Source organism: Nelusetta ayraudi, unplaced genomic scaffold, assembly GCF_046127955.1.
Source record: "Nelusetta ayraudi isolate G7.1 ecotype Tasmania unplaced genomic scaffold, CSIRO-AGI_Nayr_v1 ptg000096l, whole genome shotgun sequence".
Lineage (NCBI taxonomy): Eukaryota > Metazoa > Chordata > Actinopteri > Tetraodontiformes > Monacanthidae > Nelusetta > Nelusetta ayraudi.
The window spans coordinates 1,160,001-1,187,500 of NW_027466146.1; the positions used below are offsets into that span (position 1 = coordinate 1,160,001).

Genomic DNA, 27,500 nt, shown 5'->3' on the forward strand with positions numbered 1-27,500 from the left:
TGTTTGCCCCTCCCCTAATTGCGCGGGCAAAAATGAAGAGAAGGGGAGTCGAGACAGAGGACAACAGGACGTGGAGATGGGATCTGTCACCAACTTGAATTATGGATGTAATTATGCGCGATTATTTTAGAAGAGCGCCTCCGTCCTCGGCGTGGGGAACTAATCTAAATAAGTAGCCGGCCGGCGTGCCGACGAGCTCCCTCCCCTCTTCTTTTCCTCCTTCTTCCTCTTCTTTTTTTTTTCTCCCCTTTTGCCGTGATTTATATAAAATGGTGGCGATAAGAGCCGGCGAGTGTGGAGCAGGGGGGGGGGGAACGTGATTGGAGGAATTTTATCAGCCGCTGCATGAATTACTGTTTGAAAATGCTTATGCAGGGGGCATTTCATTAATCATTTAATCATAATCCGAGCAGGATGTTTGAACTGATTTCACAAATACCCTTTCATTTCACTACTTCATTATGCTCGCTAATGGATCCAATATATTATATATATCATAAATTATATCACATCTGCGGTGACCATGTAGGTCACTGTCACCAGGCACGTCTGCGTGCATGCCGGCAGACAGGGTGGGGGGTGGGGGGGGAGAGAGTGTCCCCTGTCCCTGCTGCTTCTTCTTCTTCTTCTTCTTCTTCTTCTTCTTCTTCTTTTTTTTGGTAATTATTATCTTATTTTTTTTCATTTGTGTGCAACATTCCGCCGTCATTTACCGGCAAGAATGGAAAAGCGTGTGGCGTGCAGCGGCGCCGCACTGACGGCCCGGTAAATTCTGACGGCCGGCGGGCGGGCGGGCGGGCGACACGTTTGCGCGCTAAACTGCGAGACGGAACGGGCGAAACAACAGACAGAGGGGAGGAGAATTGATGGCGCTGCGCTTGAAGTGTGCGGCTGTGATTCTCTCTCCTCCAACCTTGAGGTGAGTGATTTAAATCTTTATGGTGGAAACACGGTTTCTACCCCTCACCCCCCCCCCCCCCCCCTCCCTTTTATGTTTTGGAAATGCACCCTTTCAAAAAAAAAAAAAAAAAAATTGCACACACACACACACACACACACACACACACAGAGCAGTCAGAGTTAATTACTGCGGTGCTGTTTCAAGGCGGCAGCGGCCTGCAGGAACCTCCTCTGTGTCGCAGTCACTTCAGACTGCTTTTCATTTGTTTAAGCTAAACAGATGAAATTGAGTTTAAATAAATGTCCATTTAATTAAGCAGCTGCTGCAGGAGGGGAGGAAGGAGCGAAGGAAGGAAGGAGTGAAGGAGGGAGGGAGGGAGGGGTGAAAGAACAGAAAAAAAATAAAAGGGAGAGAAAATGAAAGCGGGAAACATTTCGGCAACATCTCGCTAAATTTCAAAGGGGAGGGGAAAATAATCGGCGAAGACGTTTCGCCGCAAATTTAACTGGCGCGCGGTGAATTTGCGATGAGCGGCGGGCCGACGTGAGCAGCTTCGGAATGTCTCCCGTCCACTCAACCCCCTCCTCACCCCTCCTCACCCCCTCTCACACGCCCGGCCCGCTTTCTTTTCATCCTTTGTTACATTCCACTTTATTTCTTCTAATGACATGGAGAGTCACAGTGCATAATTAATAGGAAATGAAATATTCAAATGGCCCCTAATGCAGCCTTGAGAGGAGTGTCTGGACACGGCGGAGGGGTGGAGGGGTGGATGGGGTGGAGGGGGCGGAGGGGCGGGGCTGACATCCGGCGAGGGGATGAACGTTGGCATGTGTCACTTTCTGGACGGGAGATGAAGCCGCTTTTAAACGGCGGCTGGCAGGATGACAGTCGCTAATGTAAAGCGCCACAATAACACACATTAAACAGACCTTCCTGTATCAGAGGGCTGCCGCTGGTTTATTCTCTTATTTATTTATTCCTCTCAAACAAGGTCTAATTATATCGACTGTTTGCCGCATTTAAAGGCCCAGTGGGTGAAAATCCGAGCAGCACTTAAATGGTCAGAGAGCGTATTGAAAATGATGTTCATGTCTTTTGATGTCAGACTTGATCTGATGTTTTTTTATTTTTTTGTTTTGTTTTTCCATTTTAAAGCAGCTGTGGCGTCAGGGTCTAAAAAGAATCGTGGATGTAAAAGCAGCTAAAACCTGATGGGTCCACGTGTGCTGCTGCTGCTGCTGTGCTGTGGCCCTGCTTACAAAGAGGAGCAAACGTGTTTCATTTTTATCAGTGGATCAAAATCTGAAGTTGTTTCATTTTAGTGACTTAATATTATTTTCAATCATAGCAACCAATTATTTACATTTTTTTAATGTAAAAATTTGATTTGACATTAAAAAAAAAATGATGAGGAGAATTATTTCAAATTACTTCTGCAGCAAAACACTTATTTTTTTTCAGTAACCATTTTTTTTAAAACTGTTTTAAAATTATCATTTAAAAAAAAAAAACACAAAAAATGACGGCGGCAGAAAAAAAAATAAAGGTGGATCACTAGAGGGCACTGCAGCGTGCCGCTGACTTTGACCCCTGACCGGCCACTAAAGAGACCAGGGGTCGCGACCTCCCTGCCGGCCCGGAAAATAGCAGCCCCGCCCTCCCCATTAGAGAGAGAGAGAAAGAGAGAGAGAGAGAGAGAGAGAGAGAGAGAGAGAGAGAGAGAGAGAGCAGGACCAGGACTGGGCCCTGGCTGCCCCGCAGTGCGGTGCGGTGCTGTGTGTGTTTGTGGAGACAGTGTGTGTAGGTGTGTGATGTTTTCTTTCGCAGGCAGAACAAACAGTCGACGCCGCCGACGGCTGTTGCTGTTGGCACGGCCGGCCCAAATCTGGTCCACGTTAGAGAGTCGCGCTCACCTTTCCTTCGCCCCGCCGCAGAGTACACGCCGTTCCACACACACACACACACACACACACACACACTCACACACAAACAGCCCTTTTCTTTAATCTTCCAATGGTCCTCCCAAAAAACTTTTTTTTGGAAGGAACTTATTCCATCATTTAAGTTCAATTCATGTGTTTTATTTTGAAGTTTGTTTTTTTTTATTCTCATGTTTGCGGCGGGGCGGCTGTTTTTGGGAGGGACCCTCAGTGTCAGTCTGGGGTCTTCATGTGGAAGTGCTTAAGGGTTTGAGCGTTAACACCTCGGCGAGCTGCCTGCACTCTCTCTCTCTCTCTCTCTCTCTCTCTCTCTCTCTCTCTCTCTCGCCCGCCCGCCCGCCCGCCGCTAAACAAAGGCGGCTTTGTGGAGCCTCGGCCCCGGTGTTTTCTTAACATGTTCCAAGCAGTTTGAGCAGGCAACCTAAGTAAACAAGATGTTGCCATGATAAAAACACTTGTGAAAACAGGGCCGAGTGCTCTGGGAGCCTGGCGGAGCGGGCACGCCGCCTCTAATTCCCTCCTCCTCTATAAACAAAAGGGCGAGGCCACGTCAGAGCACAATAAATAGTGATGGATTTAAGGGGGGGGGGGCACTCCCAGCAACACAAGTATGTGTGAACATGTGGGCGTGCACGGCGTTCGCCTGAGTGACTCGGTCTCACAGGATGTTTATTAAAATGAAATGAAAACAACAGAACTGACCCAGCGACCCGGCGACCCGGCGACCGCCCGCCCGCCCCTGTTCTTTCCATCCTGCTCCGACTCGGCCGACAACAGTCTGGTGGCTTCGCCTCCTCCTCTCGCTCTCTTTTTTTCCCCCCTCTTGAGTTGTGAGAGGACCTGCAGACTAACGGCTGAGCAGGAAAGAATGACGGACGGAGGCCTGAGAGGGTCAAAAGAAACGGCCAGAACTTTCAGTGGCATCAGCGTCCTGGCGGTCAGGATGATGAGGAGGATTTATTACTTTTTTTTTTTAACTTGAATGTTGATTTAACAGGGGCGATGAATACAACACTCGAGCTAATCTGCAGTCTTTGTCCCTGGCCAGGCTGTTAGAACACAATGAGGTCTACTGAAGAACCAATCAACAATGACAAGATACAAATGCAAACAGTTGCAGTTGATCAATATGTTATGTTGACTAATAGGAAATTAATTTTTGATCCAATGTTTGACTTTTACACTGAACCTCTGCAGTTCTCTTTGGGATTTCATTCCCAGCGGTAAAGAATTCCACAGGTGTGGACTTTACACTGATGATCAAGTTTCCCTCCTCGTCACAACTGCAGTGGCTGCTGCCATCCTGCAGACCTGCAGCAGCAGCAGCCACATGCTGCTCGCACAAAGACTGTGAAGCAGAGAAGCGGCTAACAAACACCGGACCCCCCCCCCCCCCCCCCACCCCCACCCCTCCCTCTACCCCCCCTCCCTCCCACCGTCCGGCGACAAGGGCAAACACGCAGAGCGCCCCGAGTGTTCGGTCCCGCCGCAGATAAACATCCTACCGTTGTTTGTTTGGGAAAAACGGCCCCCAGTCGCCATGGGAACCGCACTTATCACAGGAATTAGAGGCCCCACGGCGTTCCCAGAAGGAGCGCCCCGCTCCGGCCTGACAGAGGGCGGCCGCTGCAGGCGCCCACAGCCGGCAATAACAAGCGGCTGCACCTGCAGCGTCTCCAGGTCGCGCACGCACACACGCACATGCACATGCACACACACACACACACAGGTGCGATGCACCCGGGAAAGCTGGCGGAGGAGGCGGGACTTACTTGAGGAAGTACTGGAAGTCGTCAAAGACGGCCTCGCAGCCAGGCCACTTGCAGACGCCGTGACCGTAGAGCGGGTGAGAGTGGTGGGAGGGCTCGTCCAGCGTCGACCTGGGGGGGGGCAGAGAGGATTAGCGCCTCACGCTGATTTTCCGGTGGTTTTTTGAGTTTTATTTTCTGTTTTCATTCGCAGCAGCAGCTCTGGGCGCAGCGGACGACATCGAGGACACCGCTTCTGCTTCCTGTTGGCACCTCTCACCATGCTGTGTGTGTGTGTGTGTGTGTGTGTGTGTGTGTGTGTGCGTGTGTGTGCGTGCGTGTGTGTGCGTGTGTGTGCGTGTGTGTGCGTGCGTGCGCAACATGTTGTTGTTTTGGGGGCAAATTGGACTGAGCTCGCTGTGATCCGGCTGGACGATCGATGGGCGGCTTAGTTCAGGACAACACCTGGGGGAGAGCAGGCCCCGCCCCTTGCGTGGGTGGGGGGTGCGACGAGCACAAACCATACAACATCCACACCTGCAATCAATCCCGGGCCTAACCAAAGGGGGGGGGCGTAGGAGGTGTACGAGTGGCTTTTGGAAGCCATCAGTCTAAATAGCAGGAAAACAAGCTGCAACATCTTCCATATGGCAGGAGGCGGGGGGGTGGAGGGGGGCTGTCTGGTGAAGAACCATATGGACACGGCCACAAGACAACACAACTTTGGACAAGCAAGAGAAGCCTGAGGGAGCTGCTGCTGCTGCTGCTGCTGCGACAACCTCCCTGATCCACAACACAACACAACACAACACAACACAACACAACACAACACAACACAACACACATCACACGAGACAACACACAACCCCCGAGCGCTGAAACCTCCTGTGACTTCACAGAAGGCAGAGCTGAAGGTTTGATCAGAAGGAAACATCGGCAAAATCCCACCCCCTCCCCCCCCAATCAGGAGCCGTTTGTCTGAGCGCGGCACATTTAGCCCTCTGTTTTCAGCCGTCTTTGTTGCGCCTTAAATTCGTACAGCAGCGACGGCTCAGAGGAGAAAAATGAAAATGAAAAAAAAAAAAAGTGTGAATGTTTTTTTTTTCTTCAGCTGAAAGTGGCGTCATCGTCGACATGGCGCACTTCCACACGTTCCCCCTAGAACTCCATGCTAGCAGCAGAGCAGCAGGGCTCTCCCACATCTCTGGATCTCCAGGTGGCAGAATAATTAGCCCTCTGTTTGCAGTCTCCATGCTAGGAGCCAAAACCCAGGAGTGGGTGTGGCAAGCGCAAAGGACAACGATGTCCAGAATATTTTTTTTTTTCACATAAGAAAGTGAAAGATGGAATTTTACGAACTTGATATTTTTCCTCTCTGCATTTTGCATTTTAATACTTCTGCACAACGCCGAGCTTTGAAAGAGACTCCAGCTCGCTGATCTGCTGCCACTGACTCACAGAAATAAATGAATTGGCAGAAAAAAACAAACCAAACCACCCCCCCCCCCCCCAATCGTCGCCGCCATGCGGCACCTTCTCAGGATTAGACGCGCCAGTTGTTCAGATTAAAATCTCATTTGTATCAGTGTTGGTGAAGCTGCTCCTCGAGAGGGGAATTTTAAAGGTTTCCTTGTGTTATAATTACTTGCTTAAGAGTTCACATTGTTCATAACATGTGATAATTGCATCGCAATTAGGAGGCAGTCAAGCATTCACGAATATGGTTAGCAGCCCCCCCCCACAGCCCTCGCCCCTCCCCTTTCAAAAGTCAGATTTTTTTTTAATTCAATTATGAATTATGCATTCGCATTAAGACCTCTGTTTTGATACAGCTAATAAATAGACGGCGGAAGACCTTTTTATAATGAGTTTTTTACAAGGAGACGGTGACGGTCGGCGTCAGTTTTTAATTTAAAGACCCCCCCCCTCTCTCTCTCCTTCCCCCCCCTTTCTCCAATTCTTTGCGGGCAGGTTTGTTGGTTAATTCCGTATTAATAAGATATTAAAATGTGGAGTGCGCTGGGAGTCGGCCGGCACAAAGCGCTGCCAGGCTGCCAGGGACTGACGGCGGACGGCTAAACAGTCGTAAATGACAGAATTTACACCAAATGAGCCACATTAGAGAGAGAGAGAGAGGGAGAGAGAGAAGGGCTGAGTGTGGTGGGGGAGGGGGGGGGTCTCCCCACGGAGGGGGAGGGGAGAGAAAAAGTTCCCTGTTTTGCATTAAATTTGACTCGCAGCCTTGACGAGTCTGTCAGGAGGTTGTTGTCGTGCAGAAGGCCTGCGGGGCGGGGGGGTGGTGGTGGTGGTGGTGGAGGGGGGGGAGTCGCAGGCTCGCTCAACTCAGACTCAGGGGGGAGGAGGAGAAGCCGCAGCTTCCAGGTGTTGCGGGATGCTTAACGTGTGGACGGATGAGCGCACACACACACACACACACACACACAGCTGCAACACTTTTCTCTGATAATAAACAAGTCACGAGAGCGACAGCAGGCGAGGAAGCAGGAAGACTGATGGCCAACAAGGTCAAGCAGCGTCTGGCAGCGCCTGGCCTGGCCGACGAGGCTACACTGCGTACTTCAACACTCAGTTTGTGTTCTCTCTCTCTTGCTTTTTTTTTTTGCAACTGAAAGAGCCAAAACTGAGAGCGTAATCATGGAGACGCCCTAAACAAAGGCCGTGTTGATGACGTAGCAGAACTTTATCATCTCCTCACGACTCTCGAGGAAGAGACACTTCGCCAAGACGACGCAGTTTTCAGCGTCTGCGCTGTCGCGGGGAAAAAAAAAAATAAAGAATCGATTTGTGCTCAAACTGGTTCGTTCAATGTGATGTCAGGTACATCAGGTACATACTCCCAAAATGATGATGTAGCAGCTAACGTGCTAGTCAGTGTTAGCAACCGCTAGCGGGCATTTCAACCACCGGCCATTCACCCCGAAAAAAAAGAGGAAAAACTAAAGAAAAGAAGAAGAAGCTGGCAGCTCCCAATCAGAGAGTAGTGCACCACTCAGAGTGGCCTGAAGAGGGAGCTGTTCGAGTTGGACCACGGCTACGACGTTAGCCACATTAGCGGTTGCTGCCACTTCCTACTGCTGCTGCTGCTGCTGAAGCCACTTCCTGCCTCTCCTGAAGCCACTTCCTGCTGCCACTGACAAATTCATCAGCGCGTTTTCCAGTCCAACTATGTGGAGGCGTTGCTGCCAAAGCCGATGGTGACGGCTGCCCTCCCGGTCCGGCTCACGGCTGTGACGGGTTGTTGTCGGGAGGCAAAGTGGGCCCAGCGACTGGCGAGGACGCGTCTGTCCTTCACCGACAAAGCGGATGCCGACGCGCGGGTGGGCGGCACACGTGGGAAAATACGGTGTCAGATACAGATCAGACACATTTCATTTAAATAAGCAAATCATTGAATAAAGATGACCCGACTGTGGGCGGCAGCGGCAGGGGAGGGTGGGGGGGGGGTGCGTCTCTATCTGAGCATGGCAGAGACGGACAGGCGGAGGCTGGAATCAGGGATGTTATCCCGGGTGTCAAGCCGGCGCTCTGATTGAATTTCTGCCCCTTCCTTAAGACGGAAGCGCCGGTCCGGTGAGTGATTCCTCTGGATGCACTTAAAGGTTTTAGTTGCAAGGCGTCGCCGAGCCCGGGAAGATTTTATATGACACATGAAACTAACTACACGCTACTTAGGGCCGGCTGTAAACCAATCCGAAGCCAGCCGGGAAAGAAGCCCGGGCCCCATCAGCGCAGGAGAGGGAGTGAGAGAGAGAGAGAGAGAGAGAGGGAGAGAGAGAGAGAGAGAGAGAGAGAGAGAGGGGAGAGAGAGAGAGGGGAGAGGGAGGGAGAGAGAGAGAGAGAGAGAGAGAGAGAGAGAGAGAGAGAGAGGGAGAGGGAGAGGGAGAGAGTGAGAGAGAGAGAGAGAGAGAGAGAGAGAGAGAGAGAGAGAGAGAGGGAGAGAGAGAGAGGGGGGGAGAGGGAGGGAGAGGGCAGAGGGAGGGAGAGAGAGAGAGAGAGAGAGAGAGAGAGAGGGAGAGGGAGAGACAGAGACAGAGAGAGGGATGGAGAGAGGGAGAGAGGGAGAGAGAGAGAGAGAGAGAGAGAGGGAGAGAGGGGGTTGGGGGAAGAGAGGGAGAGAGAGGGAGAGTCTCTGTTGCACGACAAAGGGAGTCGCCGAGCCGCATCAATTAAAAGTTCATTAAGTTCAGCGCTGGGAGGATGAGTGGATGCTCTCTATTTACGCCCGAGCCGGCCCAGCCCATTATCTCCAACCTGATTATTCAAATCCCTGGATTATAACGCCACCGTTTTCTCCCTCTCTCCCCCTCTCTCTCTCTCTCTCTCTGTGTCTCTCTCTCTCTGAGCCTTGCTTGGAATAATCATACTTAATAATATTTCTTTTTTTCTCCGTTTTTTTGTTCTTGTACCGCTTCCCATGGAGTGCGATCGGAATTGAGTCTGCAGCATCAAAAGACTTGGACGTGTGTGTGTGTGTGTTGTTGTGTGTGTGTGTGTGTGTGTGTGTGTGTTTTTGATAGTCGACGCGATTCAAGCGTTTCTGGTAAGAAAAAAAGGAATGAACACGAGAGGATTTATTGGGGTTTGCGTGGATCTAAATTATCATCGTTAAATAAGCGGCTGTTGCAGTGAGAAAGCAGCAGCAGCAGCAGGCAGCAGCAGCAGCAGCAGCAGCAAAAAGAATCACCTGCTTGTTTTTTTTTTTCTTTTTTCCCCCTCCCCACCTCCACCACCACCTCCACCACCTTCCTGACAGATCTAAGATACAGCGGGAATATTCAGACAGAGGCTGCCGTCCTCACTTAAGCTCGTCTTTAACTGCTGTTGACATCTTCTTTAATCTCTGACAGAGGGAGCCAGGCGGCGCCGGCGCTCGGCTTCATGTCTTCTCCGATGTTTCATGGAGCCCTCAGCCCAGGCAGGTTCTCCTCACCCCCCCCCCCCCCCCCCGCCCCCACATCCCCACAACACCCCGTTTGGAAGCTCAGCTTTTTATTTCTCCTTCACCCCCCCCCCCCTCCCTCCTCCTCCTCCTCCTCCTCCTCCTCCTCCAACCCCTGCGACAGCCTCTGATCGAGGGAGCTCGTCGATATCTCTTCCTCCTCTGGAAAACAGACACTCATCCAGACGCCGAGCGGAGGACCGCAGGCCCGTGGATGCTGTCAGCATCCGGCAAAAAAAAATAAATCATTCCACCCCCCCCCCCCCCACCACCCCCTTTGGTGCGTCTGCGCCGGAAGATAACTTTGAAACACAGTTAAAGAGGATAAAGTCTTTACCGCCGATGCGACCGTGTTTTAAAAAAAGCCAATAAGTGAACTTAAGGAAGCGGCGGCGGCGGAGGCTCCTGCTCACCCGCTCGCTCGCGAGTCGCTGCGAGCCTCGCCGCCCGCCGCCCACCCCTCGAACCCTCCTCACCTCCAGCAGCCGTCTGCTTCGCCGCGCTAAACATGTTTCCGTCGGCGCTGCTTTCATAATGACGCGGGGGTTTTGATCAGCGGAGCTCCAGTCAGAGCTGGCGGCTGCCTGGAGGCTCGGCGCAGCGCGGTTAAAAGATCAGGCTCCGGCGCGGCAAAACAAGCAAACGTGTAAGATGCCAAATTAATTCCTTCCGTAAAGACACACTGGCGCACACAAACACAAACACGCACGCACGCACGCAGGCAGGCAGGCACGTGCGCGCGACTCTTCCTGCTACGATGCGGCGGGGGTTTGTTTGTTCTCCTCGCTCTAACAGCCGGATGTTCTTGTTAGGTTGCTCTATTTTGATTTCGTGTGAAGTGACAGTTGACGAATGTGTTGAATTTGCATACGAGGAAGTACAAGGAGAAGGAGATCTTGTTTCTTTTGTCTTCAGCCTGCTGCAAAACAGACAAACTTGATTTTAAGTGTGACGATCTGAGGGAAGTGGAGAGCTGGAGGCAGTTCAGTCAAACAACCAAGCGCCCCTGATGATTTCATCATGGATGCTGCATGATGAAATCTTCATTCTACCACTGAATCGCTGCTATGTCAATGACCACGTCTGGGCCATCCGTGTGGACCAGCTCCCGACCGAAGCATTTTTTTTTTTTTGGTCTTGTTTTGGTTGTCTAACAGCCAATCAGCCTGCTCGACGGGAGACAATCACAGGAAGTGAGTGAGAGCCTTGCTACTGCTAATGACGCTAGCATGCCAGGGGGCCTTCCGACGGCTCTTCGTGGGATTTTTGCTGGGTTTTGGAGACGCTGCAGTGGAACTGTGCCGCCCGACTCAACGCGCTGTCTTCTGCTGAAAACAAGGCGGCGCTCACCCCTCTCTCTTGTGACTCATGTACTGTCCGTTGGTGGCGCCGTGCTGGTTGAGGATGGAGTTCTTTGGCAGTGACGGCGACGAGAGGTCCAGGCCCCGGTGGCCGTTGTTGCTGTTGCTGCTGCTGTTGTTGCTGCTGCTGTTGCTGTTGTGGTGGTGGTGGTGGTGGTGGTGGTTGTTGTTGTGCTCCTCCTTGACTTGGGCGCTCGTCACCTCCTTCCACAGCTGCTGCAGCTCGGCTGGAATCACGCCTGAGACAAACAAATTGGATAATTAAATCAATTAAGAGCTAATCCGACTCTCCTCTCCGCCGCCTAATTAAATCAAAGCGTCTGTAAACAAAGCTGAGCATTAATTAGAAAATATTCCGCTACACGCCGGGGCTAATGCGGCGAGAGCTCTCAACCTTCTCCTCCCTCAGTCTTCCTCGCCGTGGCTCCCTCCTCCTCCTCCTCCTCCTCCCCCCCCCCTCCCCTCTCTCCCCTCCCCGTCTCTTCCTGTGATCTGGAGCGTGTTTGTATACACAAATCCTCGCCATTCACGCCAACATTTCACGCCCAGAGTAAACAATTAGCATCCAGACGAGGCATGAAATCTGAATAATCGCCCGCCGCTGTCGGGAGAGAGCCGGCGATGCGCCGGGCACGCGACAACAAACACAAGTTTACAATGGCAGGCGCTGGAAAACACGGCGGCCCCGCCTCCCCCAGCGACGGGACCCTGGGGTAATATTCTCAAAAGCGCATTAATGTGCAAAATACTTAAAGCTCCGCAACGCCTCCAATTGACACAGAAGACTTAAACCTCATTTAGCAAGTCAAGCACGCTCGCAGCTTCACGCGGCAACCTTTGAAAAAAAAAAAAAGAAAAATCCCTTGAAGACGCAACATCTTTTTTTTCCCCCCCTTCCTCCGTCGTGGATGGAAACGTATCCAGCAGACGAGGGAGGAGTTTTTTTTTTTTTTTTTTTTCCTTCTTCCCCCCCTCCGCACACGAGTGACACCAGTCACTCGACGGCGATCACTCTGCGTGTTTGGGTCCATCTGACGCCTGAGAGCACAACAATATGTTGCACGTGCGTCCGCCGGCCGCGCACGCAAGACGTCAACTCCCGTTTGACGCAAATGAGGATCAAGCCGATGTGGTGAAAGCAGATTAAGCTGCATGGGTGCAGAATTTGGCTGTTTGTGTTTTCACTCAAAAACACACTGCGTCTGCTTAACCCTGCTTTTTAAGAGGCGAAGCACTGAACTAATGTGACGCGCTGTTACTGGATTTGTGCCGGGTGTTTAAATCTGGGCTTAAAGGGATAGTGCCCCCCCCCCACCCCCACCCGACCACCCCCCTTCACCCACACCCAAACCCACCTCCCAAAAAAAAAAAAAAAAAAAATTGAAAACCCCCACCTTTCACTCGCTTCGCTATGTTTACGCCAATGTTTTCTAATCCCGCCACAACACTTCTGCAGTTGGAACAGAAGGGAGGAATTTCAGCAGAATCCTACGGCTGAAAACACTCCCACAATGCCTCTGTGCTGTCAGGGAGGCGGAAGTTCACCTGGCGCTTTTTAAGAAGTGTGCAAAATATCTGTCAATTTCAGAAGGGTCCCCATCTTCCTGATTGTTGCTCAATACCAAGGTAAAGTTCCTGAACATGCGCATTTAAAAATGTAATATTAGGCAGGGTGATCTTCAAGCTGTATTAGCTTGTGCTGGAAATTGTCTGTAAAACCCCAGAACCGTTACGCGGGATAAGGAAAATACTGTCAGTATGTCCAGAATGTCATAATGCTTTTGCAGTAAATGGTTTGAATTTTCTTTAATTCAATTTTTGGGGTAAAAAAAATTTAAATAATCAGCATTCGATTTCATGACATTTATTTTTTTAAAGAGCTCGTTTTTTTTTTTAAAAAAAAGAAGAACCCAGAGGAAAAAAAAAAAAAGAAAGAACCCCCCCAGCCCTCCAAACCCTCACCCCCCCTCCCCCGGGTGTGTCGGGCGAGGGCGCTCGCTTAACATTACAATTAATTAAATCCCTCCTTTAAAAGCAGCGCATGGCGAATGGAAGATGATTTGCACGTGCTTATCTACGCCGGGGTTTTATGACCGCTGCCGTCGCCGCCGCCGTCCCTTTCTCATCAGCGGCTCTATAGATACCAGAAGTGCTGCTTTTCAGGCGGCAGATTGTACGACATTGTGTGCGAAATGCTTAGTCTTAATTTATTCCTGTTGTGGAGGGGAAGGAGGGGGAGGGGGGAGGGGGGGGGGGGTTGGAGGAGAGAGAAAATAACTGTGAGGTGAAGATCTCAATACGATCAGCAGAAAAATATTTTTAATTTGATAAGCCACTAAAGATTTTAATTATGCCGGTAATGGAGAACATTGGCCTAATGAGGCGGAGGACTCCGCAGAGAGTTAGCGTAGCGGCGGCTAAGAAGTGTGAAATGAGTCTGATAGGATTGCTGTAAATTCACACTGGGCTCGTTTGCATATCAAAGAGCAGGAAATGATTACAGGACAAATCAATAACCTTTCCACGTTCAAAGCTGCGTCTCTCCTCATTGGAATATTTAAAGAGGCCCTGCTCGCACCCCCCCCCACCCCCACCCCCCACCTCAGCCCACTCTGCGCCCCTGATGGAAAGCGCACGTCTGTGACAGGCTAAACACGCTTAGCGGCGCGGCGCTAATCCGCCGCTCGGACACGTTTCCAGCGGCCTTATCAAAGAATTCGCCTTGTTTTCTGTTTGATTGGACAAGGAAGAAAATTAAAATAAAACTAAATTAAAAAACAGAAGAAGAAGTAGAAGAAGTCGAAGAAGCAGAAGGAGAGAGCTGGAGTGATGCCGGCCGGTCGGCGAGGAAGCGGAGGGAAGGTCACCGCTGAAGCGAGCGTCCGCAGCGCCACCCCCCCGCTGACAGCGGCGTGATGTATTTTTAGCCGCCGCGCTTGACAGGGCGACTCGGCCGGCTCAATTACCCAGCAGTCCCGCTGACCCCGACACGGCTGTTTACTGGGATGTAACGGCGGTGGCGCGCCAACAGAGTGGGACCCACGCCCCCCCCCAACCCTCCACCCAGCCCCGCTGACTCCGCCCCCTCGGCCCTCCCGGCCCCTGGCGGCGGCGGCAGCGGCGGCGGCTGACGACTCCACGCAGGGCGACAATAAAACATCATTACGCCTCAGAGAGACTCCAGCCCCCCCCGACCCAGGTCTATCCATCCGATTACATCCGGGACCGCACCCCGACGCTGATCCCTAAAATTCCTGCGTCCTCTTGTTTTCCGATTGCTTTATCTCCCCTCCTCCCATTTCTCACGGCGACGGCGGCCGGCCGCCTCATTACGACGGGGCCGCGGCGGCGGCCGCCGCCCTAAAAAATGGATGTTGTTCAGGACACTTGATGGATCGCCGGCGCTCCCAACTCAATTTGGCCCTGGCAGGTAGCTGTGGCCCGGGCCGGCCCGGGCCTCCTCAACCTTTTCCCGTCCTTGCCCCTCCCCCCCAAACCCCCACCCCCTGCACCCAGGTGACCAAGTCCCGGCCAGCGGAAAGTTGATTTAAGGCTCATAATGACATCAGTCGTCCCGCCAAATAAAAAATGGCCCCTGGTGCTTCTTCAAAGCCAGCGGCTGCTCGTCACACGTGTAGCGGCGGCGGCGGCGGTGGCGGCCGGGAGCGTCAGAGTGACACGGCTATTAGTTTACTGTCCCGTCAGGCCGGGACCCCCCCACCCCTCCCCTCGCCTCCCCTCCCCCTCCCCCTCCCCCGCCTCCCTCACCCCTGTTTATGTTGCTGTAATCACTGTCCTGCTGATCTGCAGCCCTCGGCTCTGAAATATGTCCCGTCCCCTCCGACGCCGCGGGAACTATTACCGCCGTCCAACCGCCGTCCCGATCCATCACTGACAGGTCGCCCACATTAGCCGCCGCCGCCGCCGCCGCCTCCCGATGGGGGCGGCCGCCACCGCCGCCGCTCTTCCTGCCGCCGCCACTTCATGGCTCGCCACATTCTTTGCTTTCATATTACCGGCAAATTTATCTTGTCACCGTCCCGCAGGCCTGCTCCGAGGCGACGGCACGGGAAAAATGATGTGGCGCCGGGGAAGGGGAAGAAGAAGAAGAAGGAGGAGAAGAAGAAGAAGAAGGAGAAGAAAAAGAAAAAGAAAAAGAAAAAGAAAAAGAAAAAGAAGGCTGAAAAGACGCACACGTGAGTTTGTGCGGCAGCTGCCCAGATCAGGCGGCGCGTTGGGAAACGATGGGGAGGGGAAGAAAGATTAGGAAAAAAAAAAAGACTACACTCCTCTACACAATCCTCTTTATCAGCGACACATCCGCCTGGAAGAGAGCAAATCATCCTTCCGACTTCCAACACTTTGAACATCAAGGTGAAAAACAAGTGAGATGCCCGTTTCAGATTTAAAAAAAAAAAAAGAAACGAAAAAGAAGCCAATTTGTGAGTTTACGCTCAATGAGTTGCGGTTGTTTTGAAGAAAGGAAAAAAAAAAAAAGCTAAAAACATCTCACTCGAAAAATAAAATCCATCACAGCTGTTTTTCTGTCTCGGCGTTCCGGAATCCACCCGACGACAAACTTCAACGCATCTTCATTTTCTAATTAGAGAGAGGAAAAAATAACCTCCTCAATTACGCAGTTACGACTGCGATCAACTGGAAATCTGTAATCTGGCAGAGATCAGCCCGCTGCGTGCTAACTGCTAACCCAATGGAGCAGATTAGAATCCCGGCGCCGTAGCCGACCCCCACCCTCTCCCCCCTCCCCAACCCCCCGACTGCCGATGCGTGAAAGAGTTTAGCGATGTGGAAAACAGGAAGGTCATCAATAACTTCAGACAGTCAAGCAGAAAATGCACAGAAGCAGGAGGAGGAGGAGGGAGAGGAGGAGGAGGAGGAGGAGGAGGAGAAGAACGCTAACAGCTACCGGCAGCTTGCAGCAGCGCCAACTAGAGGCCAGGAAGGGGAACTAGGTTCAAATGACTCTTCGGAGTTGTTCGGAGCGAGACGGCGGTGCGTTGAGCGAAAACAATCCCACGTGTTCGTCAACGCAGCGGCAGCGCTAATACGCTAATGGGCTCGCCTCCTTTTGTTTTTCTCTCCTCCGTCTCATCATGTGAATAACATTCTGCACGGCCAGCTTTAATTATGATTTCATTCTTGTCCTCGTCGATCACAAAACACTCTTTATTCTCGTCTGGGGTTATTTCCTCCTGCGGGCCGCTGGCCAGGTCACGTCTCAATACTCTGCGGTTTTATTGTTGTTGTTGTTGTTGGGAGCAACATATCTAGCGGTGGCTCACTTTCAAGAGAAGAAGGAAACAGTCTAAAGCAGAACTGGACCGTCAAGGTGGGTTCAACTGACCCAGATTTGATTTTTTTTTTTTTCCCTTCCTCCCCGATTCTGTTGGAGATGACGCAGAAGGAAAAGTGGCTGAAACTGGATCCCGGCAGATCGGAATTGAGGCTGCGTTCAATCTGATTCTGCCAACAAAGATGACAAAGTGTTCTGAAAAGAAGCGCCAACTGCTTTCCTACTTGTCTCAAATGGCATTATTCTGCACGCTGCTAACAACTGATCCGGAAAGAATTCAACAGGCAGCAGCTCTAATTCTGATTCCGTTCTCGGCTGCCACCGTCAATAAAGCTTTGTATGAAGTTTGATCCAATACAAGAACTGTGAGTGACTTTGACGATTTAGACTAAACACCTTCATTATGACTTCATTGATAGATTTACTCTTATTTTCTTTTGGTCGGACAATCAGAGACGTGAAGAAGTCAGTCGGAACTGTCGAGCAGGAAACATCTACATGTCTTCAATTGTCTGAACAAAAGAAAATAAGAGTAAAAAAAAAGAAGAAGTATCACAAAGTGTCAACGCGAGGCCCGGGAGGCTGAGCTGGGCTGAGCTGGTCAAGTTGTTTCATGACGCGCTCACACACTCGGTCTCAGCGGCGACTCACACCTGAACTCTTCAGCGGTTGCCAGATGGCCGCCAGATATTTGATGCGGGTAAATTATAAACAGGATGTTCTGGCGGCTGTGATGAAATCCATCAAGAGCCTCGTCATCGCTTGTATAAGCTTTGCACAATGGGTGTGTGTCTCTGTGTGTGTGTGTGTGTGTGTGTGTGTGTGTGTGTGTGTGTGTGTGTGTGTGTGTGTGAGAACACCTGACAGCGTTGTGCCCGAGGCCGTCCTCCTGATCTCGTGCCCAGTCCAAACAATAACACCTCTGTACTGTACACTCGCCCTGTTTGTGTTTGCCCATTACCTCAGGCCCCACCCCACCCCCCCACACCCCCCACCGCACAAACACTCCTACTTTTATCGCCCCTTATCTTGTTATTGCAAAACTGTTTGACTAAGCGCCGGCGATGAATAGCGTACGTCACGTGCACGCCCGCCTGGACGAGCCCGCTTTGTCACACGGCCGCCACTCCTTGGCAAAACACCGGAGGGTAAATAAAGACATAAACTTCCTGGACAAACAAACGCGCCTTATCGGAGCATCCGGTAACGGCGGGTTCAGCAGAAGTTGAGGAGCGGCGGCGGCGGTGGCGGCGGTGGCGGCGGCAGCGGCAGGTGGACTCGCCACGAGGGGCGTCAATCACGCTGCCAAATAGAATCTCAACGCCAGAGCCGCTTCTTTGGTTCATGTCAAACACCACCGACAAGCAGGTGACTTGTTGTTTGTGTGTGTGTGCAGGATCTGGCTGCAGGTGCCTCCTGAGGGTGTGTATGTATGTCTGTGTGCGTGTGTGTGCAGTTACACAATCAATTGTGTTGTTCGCTTTTGACTGAGCATATTTGTCAAGACTGAAACCCCTAAACAACAACACAAACAGGTCCAACCACTCCGAGAGGGAGAGAGACAGAGAAAGAGAGAGAGAGAGAGAGAGAGAGAGAGAGAGAGAGAGAGAGAGAGAAACAGTGTGTGTGTGTGTGTGAACAGTGAGCAGTGTGAACAAATCCAAACTCAAAACGGATTTACATGATGTGTGTGCTCTCTCACAGTTTTGTGGAAAAACAGCAACACAAATGCAACCAACAAAAAAAAAAAAAAACCACTGAACTTCCTGGTCATGTGACAAATGAGAAGCTGGCTTGTGCAAACACCTCAGGCGTGTTTGCAGGCGTGGAAGCTCGAATGCTGCTTTGTCTTGTTTTTGTTTATTTTCGGTGTCACAGGTTATTGTGCCGATTGGACCAATCAGAGCAGTGATGCTCTTCCTGACCCCCTGCTCAGAACTTCAGGGGCTGATTGACATGCTGCTACTGCTACTGGTACTGGTACTGGTACTGGTGGTGGTACTGACCCTGAGCGAGGGAGTGCAGCGGCAGGCTGGTCTGGCCCGGCTGGATGGTGAGCAGGCCCTGCCTCTGGAGGTTGAGCAGATGCTGCTGCTGGACCTGCTGGACCTGCAGGAGCTGCTGCTGGAAGGCCAACTGCTGCGCCGACACCTGCTGCTGGTGGTGCGCACAGATGCACGCACATGCACACAACACGGATGGAAAGATAACAAGGAACGCCGTTAGGAAACAACATCATATACAAAAGCAGAGCAAACACACAAAAGCCGCATTTCAGGTTTGCACATTACTGGACTCTGGCGTGTTTTGAAAAGCAACAGGACATTTTTCACCCCCCCCCCCACCCCCCCCCCACACACACACACACACACACACCCCCAAACCAACCAAACAACCCCACCCCTGAACTAACCCCTCCCCCTCCAAGTTTAAGGTTGCAGAGTTCAGGAAACTGAAAAGGGCTGCGTTCCATTTCATAGCAACAGATCCAAACGTCACAACTGAGGAGAAGAAAACAAAAGGAATTGAATTGTTGGCCATTTCAAACAGGTGGAGCTGCGCCGCTAAACCCAGGAGGAGTCACAAGGCGAGCGACACACAGTGAAACAACACGGCTAATCCTTCATAATGAGAGCTGCGGGAATTTAATTACGGCCATTCATAATTCAGCAAACAACCTGCGACTGTATCAAAGTGCTTAATAACAGCCGCCACCGCCGCGCAAAGTCTCGGCGGGACTCGGCTCACGTACACGCACACACACACACACACGCACACACACACACACACGCGCACACACACGCACAGCGAAGTGAGCGCTAGCGCTGCTGAGCGGCAGCGGCTCGTTTCATAGCTTTAATGAAAAGCTGCTGTGACTGAGCTCATTTCAAGGGTCGGAGCCGCAGAGTTTGGCTGCGAAAAGTGGAACGTGTCACGTAGGACAAAAGACAAAAAAACAAACAAAAAAAACAAACAAAAAAACCAAAGAAGCCTGAGCCGAGAGTGGCGAGCGAAGAAAACGGAAAGCAGGAAAAAAAAAAGACGGTCGGAATAATAAATACAAGGAAATTATCTAATATCCCCAATCTCCTCTGAGTCAAAACAAATGAGACGAGTTATTTAGATAACAGGGGGGAGAGGAGGAGGGGGGTGGGGCGGGGGGGGGACTTCGAACCTCGCCGTCCCTCCGCAGGCCCGAAAAACAAACACGCACTGACCAATAAAGATAAAAACACACCTTCCTGAGGCTCAGTGCTCTCGGCCTGTTTACCAGTACACAAGGCCAGCAGGGGTGGTATGTGTGTGTGTGTGTGTGTGTGTGTGTGTGTAGGTGTGTGTGTTGTGTGTGTGTGGGGGGGAGGGGGGGCCACTGACAGCAGCAGGGCAGGGGCTGCCAAGCTGTGCGCTGCCGCACCCTCTTACCAAACACAGGATACACACACACCACTTTTGTTTACTTCTCACAATTGAGAACCCCACACAAAAAAGGTCTCGCTGCAAAACGTGGCCGGCGGGCCCGGGTCAGGTCAGCGGGCCGGGTCAGCGGGCCGGCGGCTCTGAAGCGGCCAGATAAAACTCCCCGCCGGCCTCCTCTGGCGCTGGCTGTCACTTCCTGTCCCTCGGCTGATCCTGCCAACACTCGCTCAAAGAAAATAAACGGCCGTCCTGCCGAATCGCCGCGCATTCTGTTAACATGAGCTCACCTTTTCTTAAGGGGGGGGGGGACTAAATAAAACAAAACAGGTTGTTCGCTGGCTGGTGACCCCCCCAGTGGACAACACGTGCAGCAGCGGCAGCCCAACGTAAAGATTTTGGTTTTTGATTCTGATTCTGCTGAAACGCATTTTGAGTGTATTTGCACATCTGGCAACATCAGCCTATTAACACCTTTCCTCTCTTTTAAATAATACAAATCTATATCTATCTGTCTATCCATCTATCCATCTATCTGTCTATCTATCTATCTATCTATCTATCTTTTGTTTCTTTCTCTCTGTCAGTCGGGGAAACTTTCTCGTGTCTCTCTGTTCTCTGGTGTTGCGCCGCTCCTCCCTGACAGCTGATAATAGTTCTTACGGGGGAGGAAGTTCACCATGGGAACAATGTCTTTCATCTGAACGCTAAATAAATAGAGGGTTGGCTGTTGGGGCAAAGAGGGGAAAAAAAAGACTGAAAGAATAGAAGGAAGAGATAAAGAAAGACAGAAAAAAAACAATTGTCAATATATCTTTCTATCTCTCTCTCTCTCTCTCTCTATTTTTCTTTCCAACACTTTCCCCTTTTTCCTGGTCCCATCAGCTGACAGCAGCCCCTGAGCCACCTCGCACATTAACCCCTCCCCCTACCACCACCACCCCCCTCGCGCCCCTCCCCTCTCCGCCCGGACCCAATAGACCAAATAAGAGGTTAACAAGAAGTGGCACGAGGGAGCGAGGAATACAGCCGCTGACAAATGACAGAGAGTGGCGCTGGCAGGCCCTTTCATTGTCTGCCTTCAAATATAAAGTTAAAAGATCTTTGAAAAACTAAATTTTGATGTCTATAAAATAAAAGAGAGCGAGAGAGAGAGAGAGAGAGAGAGAGAGAGAGAGAGAGAGAGGCAACAAAGCAGCGGCGGGGGGTTATTGTCTGGCAGCCACAGGGGAGTCGCGGCGCACTTCTTTATTCCCTCTTTTGATGGCGGCGAGAAACGCAACTGAAAGAAGGGAGGAGGAGGAGGCGGAGGGGGAAAAAACGGGAGAGCGATGGGGGAGAGAGAGAGAGAGAGAGAGAGAAAACATCTCTGGAGGCTGCATCCATTTCCTGTGATCACACATAATACGCTTCAAAAGTTGCGTCGTCGCTCTCTTTTCTTCTCCTTTGGCTCTTTTATGCCGCTGCTCCCGTCCATTGATCAACCGCACCTCCTCCAGTCCCGCCTCCTCCTCCTCCCCCACCCCCACCCCAGCCCCCCTCCCAACCACCCCCCATGTTTACATCAGCTGCGGCGGGGTGACAGGCCGCTATCTGAGGCCGAGCAGCGCCGCTGTCACCTTGATTTATGGGAGCATCACGCTGCAACTTGTCCAAAGTGAAGCCCCGCACTTCATTAATTAGGGAGCCGCGACTTTGAAGTTGGGATCTTCGACAGCGTGCGGACGTGTGTGTGTGTGTGTGTGTGTGTGTGTGTGTGTGTGTGTGTGTAAAAGTGAGCTTAATTTTCCACGCTTCCTCCATCCTCCCAACACAGAAACTCAACGGGGACGAGAGAGTAAAAGCAAGACGGGGGGATGGAGGGATGGAGGGGAAAAAATAATTCAAGATCGTCTTTGAACTCCTTTTGACCGCACAATAATAATTTGCTTTGTCCACAGCGACGCCTGTATCCTCCAGTCATTAACGCGCATTAAGTCGCGAGCGAGCAGCGTCGTACTGGAGGGAGTCGAGGAGCGAGAGGGAGAGAGAGAGCGAGAGAGCGAGAGAGAGAGAGAGAGAGAGAGAGAGAGAGAGAGAGAGAGAAAGAGAGAGAGAGAGAGAGAGGGAGAGAGAGAGAAATCCAACAAGGGCCAAAAAGCTGGGAGCGAACGGCCCACTGATATCTCACAGCCTTCTCTTCCTCCGCTGCATTTCCATGTTAATTACAGAGAAAAGATTCACGCAGCTTCCTCTTTCCTTCCTTCCTTCCTTCCTTCCTTCCTTCCTTCCTTCCTTCCCTGCCCTTCCTTAATTTTTTTCTCGCTGTTGCATTTGTGAAAATGTTTCAGCGAGGAGTCAGAGTGTGAAAGACTCCGACACCTGCGGCGGCGGAGAGGAGACGGAGCGGCGCTGACGGTCGGTTGTCAGCGTTCATCCAGCCGCTGTGACGCGCTAATCAGAAGCATGAGTGCACTTGACCCCCCCTCCCCCCTGCACCACTCTAACCACAGCCTGGAAGCAGATGGGGATGGGGGGGGGGCTTGGTCTGGCCTTGGCGAGCGGCGGCCTCACCTCTTTGCTCTGCTTGCTGCTCCCATGCTGCTGCTGGAGGAGCTGGAGGTGGAGCTGTTCCTGCTGCTTCTTGTAGAACTCTTGGAGTTGCTGCTGCAGGAGGGAGACGGCAGGCAGGCGGGGAGGTGAGTCAGTGAGGGAGGTGGCTTGACGACAGCAGTGATCACCTCTCCGCCCTGTTCAATCTGATCTCAAATTATCTCAAATTCTCAGCGGGAGAGGAAATTTATGTGAAAATTTCATCAGAACTGGACGTCGTTTTTTTTTTTGTTTGTTTATTTTTTTGTTGAAAATGTTGCAGAAGGTTTTTCATTTTTAATTGTTTCACTTGGTCACTGCGGAACCAATCAGATGTGATCTGCTTAAACGTTTCTTTTTCTCTCCCTTTTTCCCAGAGACGTCCCGCGGTGATCTTTACCAGTGAGGGTTTGTTCTCCGAAGTGGAGAAATGTGCCTGGGGCCAGCACCTCACCTGCTGTAACATGAGGGCCTGCTGCTGCTGGAGGAGAACCTGGAGCTGCTGAGGGCTCAGGACCTGCTGCTGGAGGATCTGCTGCATCTGCTGCGGCGTTATCACCTGGGGTGTCATCATAGCCACTGAAACTGGAACCTGCATGCACAGAGAGAGAGAGAGAGAGAGAGAGACAGAGAGAGAAGCAGAAGAGAGACCTTTAGAATGGAAGAGGACTCAGCGAAGAATCAAGGCTGGAAAAATAATTTTTCAAATGCAACTCAAGTCTAATTTTCTGGCTAAAGGGGCGAAAACAAGCAACGAAACACGACGGGGAAATCTTGCAGGTGATCAACAGAAATTATTCTTTCAGGTTCTGGTTCCGGTGCTTCTATTCAAGCACTGAAGCGCCGCCTCGGTGCCTTCAAGGACCTCAAACACCTCCTGACGCCGCTGCGGCTGCAGGACCACCGGCCCTCCACACTGAAACCTCCCAAAAAAATATTAAAAAAAAACCTGTTGATGTGACGCCTCCCGCAGCTCCACGACGCACCTGAGCAACGTCAAAGATAAAAAAAAGGAAGACAAGCGGCAGAGTGGAGGAGGAGGAGGAGGAGGAGCTGCGGTGGATCTGCAGGCTGCAGGCTGGCAGCGTCGTCATGTGAGAGGATTTCATTAGGGAGGCTGTCAGAGGCCATGTGTTATTGTGAAGATACGGCTGCCTGAGGGGGGAGGAGCCACCGCACACACACACACACACTCACACACACATTCAGGCGTCCCCGCTGACTGACTGACTGACTGGCAGACTGGCTGACTGGCTGACTCTCCCAGCAGAAAGGTGCGAGCGCCTCCAAACCAGTGATTTGTTGTGACAGTGGCGGCGCCCGTGCACTTGTCAGGGCGCCTTAATTGCTCCGCCGGCGTTGGGGAGCTCGGAGAGAGAGTAAAGGGGGGGAGGGGGGGGGGGGGTGTCTGTCTGCCGCCATCACGCGCTCCTGTTGTCCGAGCGGCGGCAGCGGCGAGTGAACGCCTCCTTCCCGCTATGAGTCTCGTCGGGATGATTTGAATAACATCAGTGTGGCTTTCGTGCGTGTTTAAAGTGGTGGTGGTGGTGGTGGTGATGTCAGCGGCCGTCGCCAAGGTCACCCGGGGCGTGCGTGCGTGCGTGCCCGCCCGCTCGCCCGCCGCCTCCCGGCCCTAATGAAACACGCTGAATTTTTCATGCGTTGCTCCTCGTCATCGTGGTGACGGCCGGCGGCGTGAAATCAAACAAAAACAAAAACAAAAAACCACGGAGCTAATGAAGTGACGTGCGAGGAGGAGGGGGGAGGGGTCACGCAGGGCGCTTTGTCGCTTCAGTGGAGCGCCGACACCCCCAGCCACGCCCACACTCAGCCAGCCCCCCCTCCCGCACTCCCTTTATTATGTCTTAATATGCAATTCATCTTGACTTTTGCACACGACTCGTTCGCCGCCCCGCACGCCGCCCCGCACGCCGCCCGGCCTCCCGCTTCCTAATTTCACAGTCATTATCCACCGACGTCCTCCTGCCGTCTCTTTTTTCCTTCCCTCTCTCCTCCCTCATCGGTCACCGCTAATTTTGATGGACTATGTATGAGGGTCGAGCCCTGATGCAGGCATGTTGTGGGACACGGGACGCAAAACACACACACACACACACACACACACACACACACACACACACATGGAAGAATAAAGGCGTCGCTTCAGCGGCGTCTCTTTAGAAAAGCAACCTCGCGCTCTGCTTTTCTTTTTGTTCTTTACGTTCTTACTTTCATTTCGTGTCATCAGTTTATCTGCCGTGAGATGAGCTTGGACGCGTCTCTCACACACACACACACACACACACACACACACACACACACACACACACACACACACACACACACACACACCCACGGCAGCAACCGCGAACGCCGTCACGGGGAAACCGGGGCCTCGTCTGACCGGATTCTTAACGTCCTCCCGTGTTTGTCTCATCAGGGCGTCGCTCTCGCAGGGTCGTCCTGCTGCGGCCGGGAGGCTATTACAGACCCCCCCACACCCCCCACAGACACCCCCCCCCCCCGCTTTATTACCCATTACTACTGCGGTCATTAGCAGCAAGAGGGATTGTACGCTTCTTAACCTATTGATCAATGTAACTACTAGCATTTAATCCTGCGCCAGAGGAGTGAAAACCTGCCTGAGACCGAGGAGTGTGTGTGTGTGTGTGTGTGTGTGTGTGTGTGTGTGTGTGTGTGTGTGTGTGTGTGTGTATGAGTGGGGTGGGGGGGGGGGGCACTTTCACTGAAAATATTACCCCGGCCGCGGTGCCGTCGTGCCCATTTAGCGCAAAGAAACCTCACGACGGCATTTAGAGCTTCTTCCATACAGAGCGTCGGCTCGGCACCCGGAGAGCAGCGGTACTCCGCAACACCCCCCAAAATATCACAATCTGGGTGGAGGGAGGGGGGGGGGGGGTCCAGGCCGGGCCGGGCCGGGCTAATAACTGCAGGGATCCGCCGAGCCTCGTCGCTTATCTGCTCCGCTGCTGCTGCCGCCGCCGCTGCGCTGACCGTGAGGAAAGCAGGGCATTCTGGGAATGCCAGGAATAGCTGACGTTTATAAATTCTCGCAAAAGAGAGAAAAAAAAATTAAAAAAAAGCAGAGAAGGTGCGGCGCTCTCCAGGTGCCTCGCCAGCACACAGCACTGAGAGCTGGAAACACTTCTCGCACAGCTGCACGGTGACTGGAGGCGATTTACCTTACCAGCACGGGCCTGCTGGCCCCACACACACACACACACACACACACACACACACACACACGGAAAAACAAACTGTGGCATGTTAACTGTCATGAGCACATATGGCCGTAATAACACGCTGTGTGTGAGGAGCAGAAGCTGCAGAATTCTTCCTCGACAGAAACAAGTGCGGAAAATCCAGGAAATTAAAGCAAAATTCAAAACAAAGGAATCATCGACGTGACTGCTGGAAAATGTTCGGAAGTGCAGCTTGTGCTGTAAACTGGTGTGCAGTTCACTGCATTCGTGCAAAACATGCTCGCCGGCTATTTTTTTTTTTTTAACACACCCACACACACACACACACACACACACACTCTCTCTCCCACAAGCACACACACACACACACCCCCGGAGTCGCTGATTTCTACAGAAGCCCCTCCTCTCAGGAGTCAGAGGTCAACGGCCGGTGAAAGGGAGGAGAGGCGAAAGGGATCCCCCCCCGCCCTCCTCCCCCTACTCCTCCCCCCCCCCCCCATGGCCACTGAGGAGGAGAAGAATTAAGGGACAAGCAGGTGAGCGAAAGCGACTCGGCCGCAGCGGCGGCAAAACTGCAGCTTCACTCGGGGAAAAAGAAGAAAAAGGGAAAAAAATGAAACAAATAAAGAGAGAAAGAAAAAATAAGAATAGAATTATGAAATTTTCATTTCTTCTCTCTGGGGTCGTGTTGTTTTGTAGGGGCATCAAATGGAATGGAGAAGTGTAAAAAAAAAAAAAGAGAGAGAGAAGGAAAAAAAAAAGGAATAACAAGCGCAGAGTGGAGTCTGTTTGATGCTGTTGTTGCACCGCGGCCTACAGAGGTGCGTTAGAAAACACACACACACACGCACACACACACACACACACGCAGGCACGCACGTACGCGCCACTGCCTCCACGCCAGCCGACTGTGATCCACCACCGCCGCCGCATTAAAATGTCACTGAAATGAGGATTTCACCGCAGCCGCCGTGCTGAAGTCATGTGCCAACGTAATTAGTCATCGACGAGGCAAAATTTGCTTCTTTTTTCTTTTTCCAGATTGAAACGTCTGCGGCGGGAAGTCTTCATTTCCACGGCTAAAAACCACCCTCGCGCATCGAAACCGATTTTGAGAACAGCCACATTGGTAATAGTAATAATAGTAATAATGACACGGGTGTGATATAGAGGAGAGGAAGAGCAAGAAAGAAGGAGACGGGAAGGAGGGAGGTCGCGTCGTCACTCGTCAGAAAGACAGAGACAGAAAAAAAAAAATCAAGTGAAAAAAAAAAAAAAATCCATCGGTTCGTCGTCGTCGTTACAATCAGGCCGCTTTAAAAGAATGTTTGGAGCCGAGATAAACAGACCAATCAGAGCCGCGTCAGGCCTCACACACACACACACACACACACACACACACAGTGTCAGGTCACACTGACAGGATGGACGGCCGGGGGCTCCGACTATGTGCAGCAACTGTAAAAACAAAAGTTAAGATTGCGTTTTAATTAACTTTTTTTTTCTTTCTGTTTTCTGTTTTTTCCGTCAAACCGGGTCCGAGTGCAAACAAACAGGTTTGCAGCGTCTGGCTGTCGAACAAACAGACTGGAGCCAGTTTCTGCTGGTCCCAACAACAGCAGCTGAGCGCCTCACAGCGGAACCACCGGCTGCAGGTGACCGCTGGGGTGGGGGTGGGGGGCGGGGGTGGGCGTGTGTGTGTGCACACCTAGTGCACACACACACACACACACATACACACAGTGACGTGCACAGTCCTGCACATCCTGCAGCGCCGTTACGTTTTATTTGAGCTTTTTTCCACTTTCAGTTTGCATTTCAAAGAGAGAAAAAATATGAGGCCGCTATTTAAATGTGTACAAATATTCGAATGAACTGCGCTGCATACGCACACACATATATACATACATGTATGTACATGATTCAAATGCATCTGACACACTTGACTTTGTTTCCGGTGGCGCCGCTCCTCCTCCAACCTCCACGACTTGCCACTGCTTAAACCTGATGAACGAGTGTCTGCCTTTTACTGTTCCCACCGCTACTATTAGTGTCCCACACACA

General features: G+C 51.8%; 1 protein-coding gene across 13 annotated transcripts in view; it reads right to left on the minus strand.

Annotated features, from left to right (window-relative positions):
- foxp1b (forkhead box P1b) overlaps positions 1 to 27,500 on the minus strand; it is a 137,373-nt gene that overhangs the window by 17,885 nt on the left and 91,988 nt on the right. For 7 of the 13 annotated variants that reach the window (XR_012929131.1, XR_012929130.1, XM_076047978.1 and 4 more), the window contains 5 exons: positions 22,667 to 22,804; positions 22,195 to 22,287; positions 18,234 to 18,384; positions 10,903 to 11,152; positions 4,617 to 4,724 (listed from right to left, as the gene is read on the minus strand). Coding sequence is in view for 11 of the 13 variants with exons in the window: in XM_076047978.1 (XP_075904093.1) it covers positions 4,617 to 4,724; positions 10,903 to 11,152; positions 18,234 to 18,384; positions 22,195 to 22,287; positions 22,667 to 22,804 (740 nt within the window). In the remaining 2 variants the exon portion in view is untranslated. The remainder of the gene's footprint in view (positions 1 to 4,616; positions 4,725 to 10,902; positions 11,153 to 18,233; positions 18,385 to 22,194; positions 22,288 to 22,666; positions 22,805 to 27,500) is intronic. The other 6 variants (XM_076047980.1, XM_076047988.1, XM_076047979.1 and 3 more) reach the window with 4 other exon arrangements.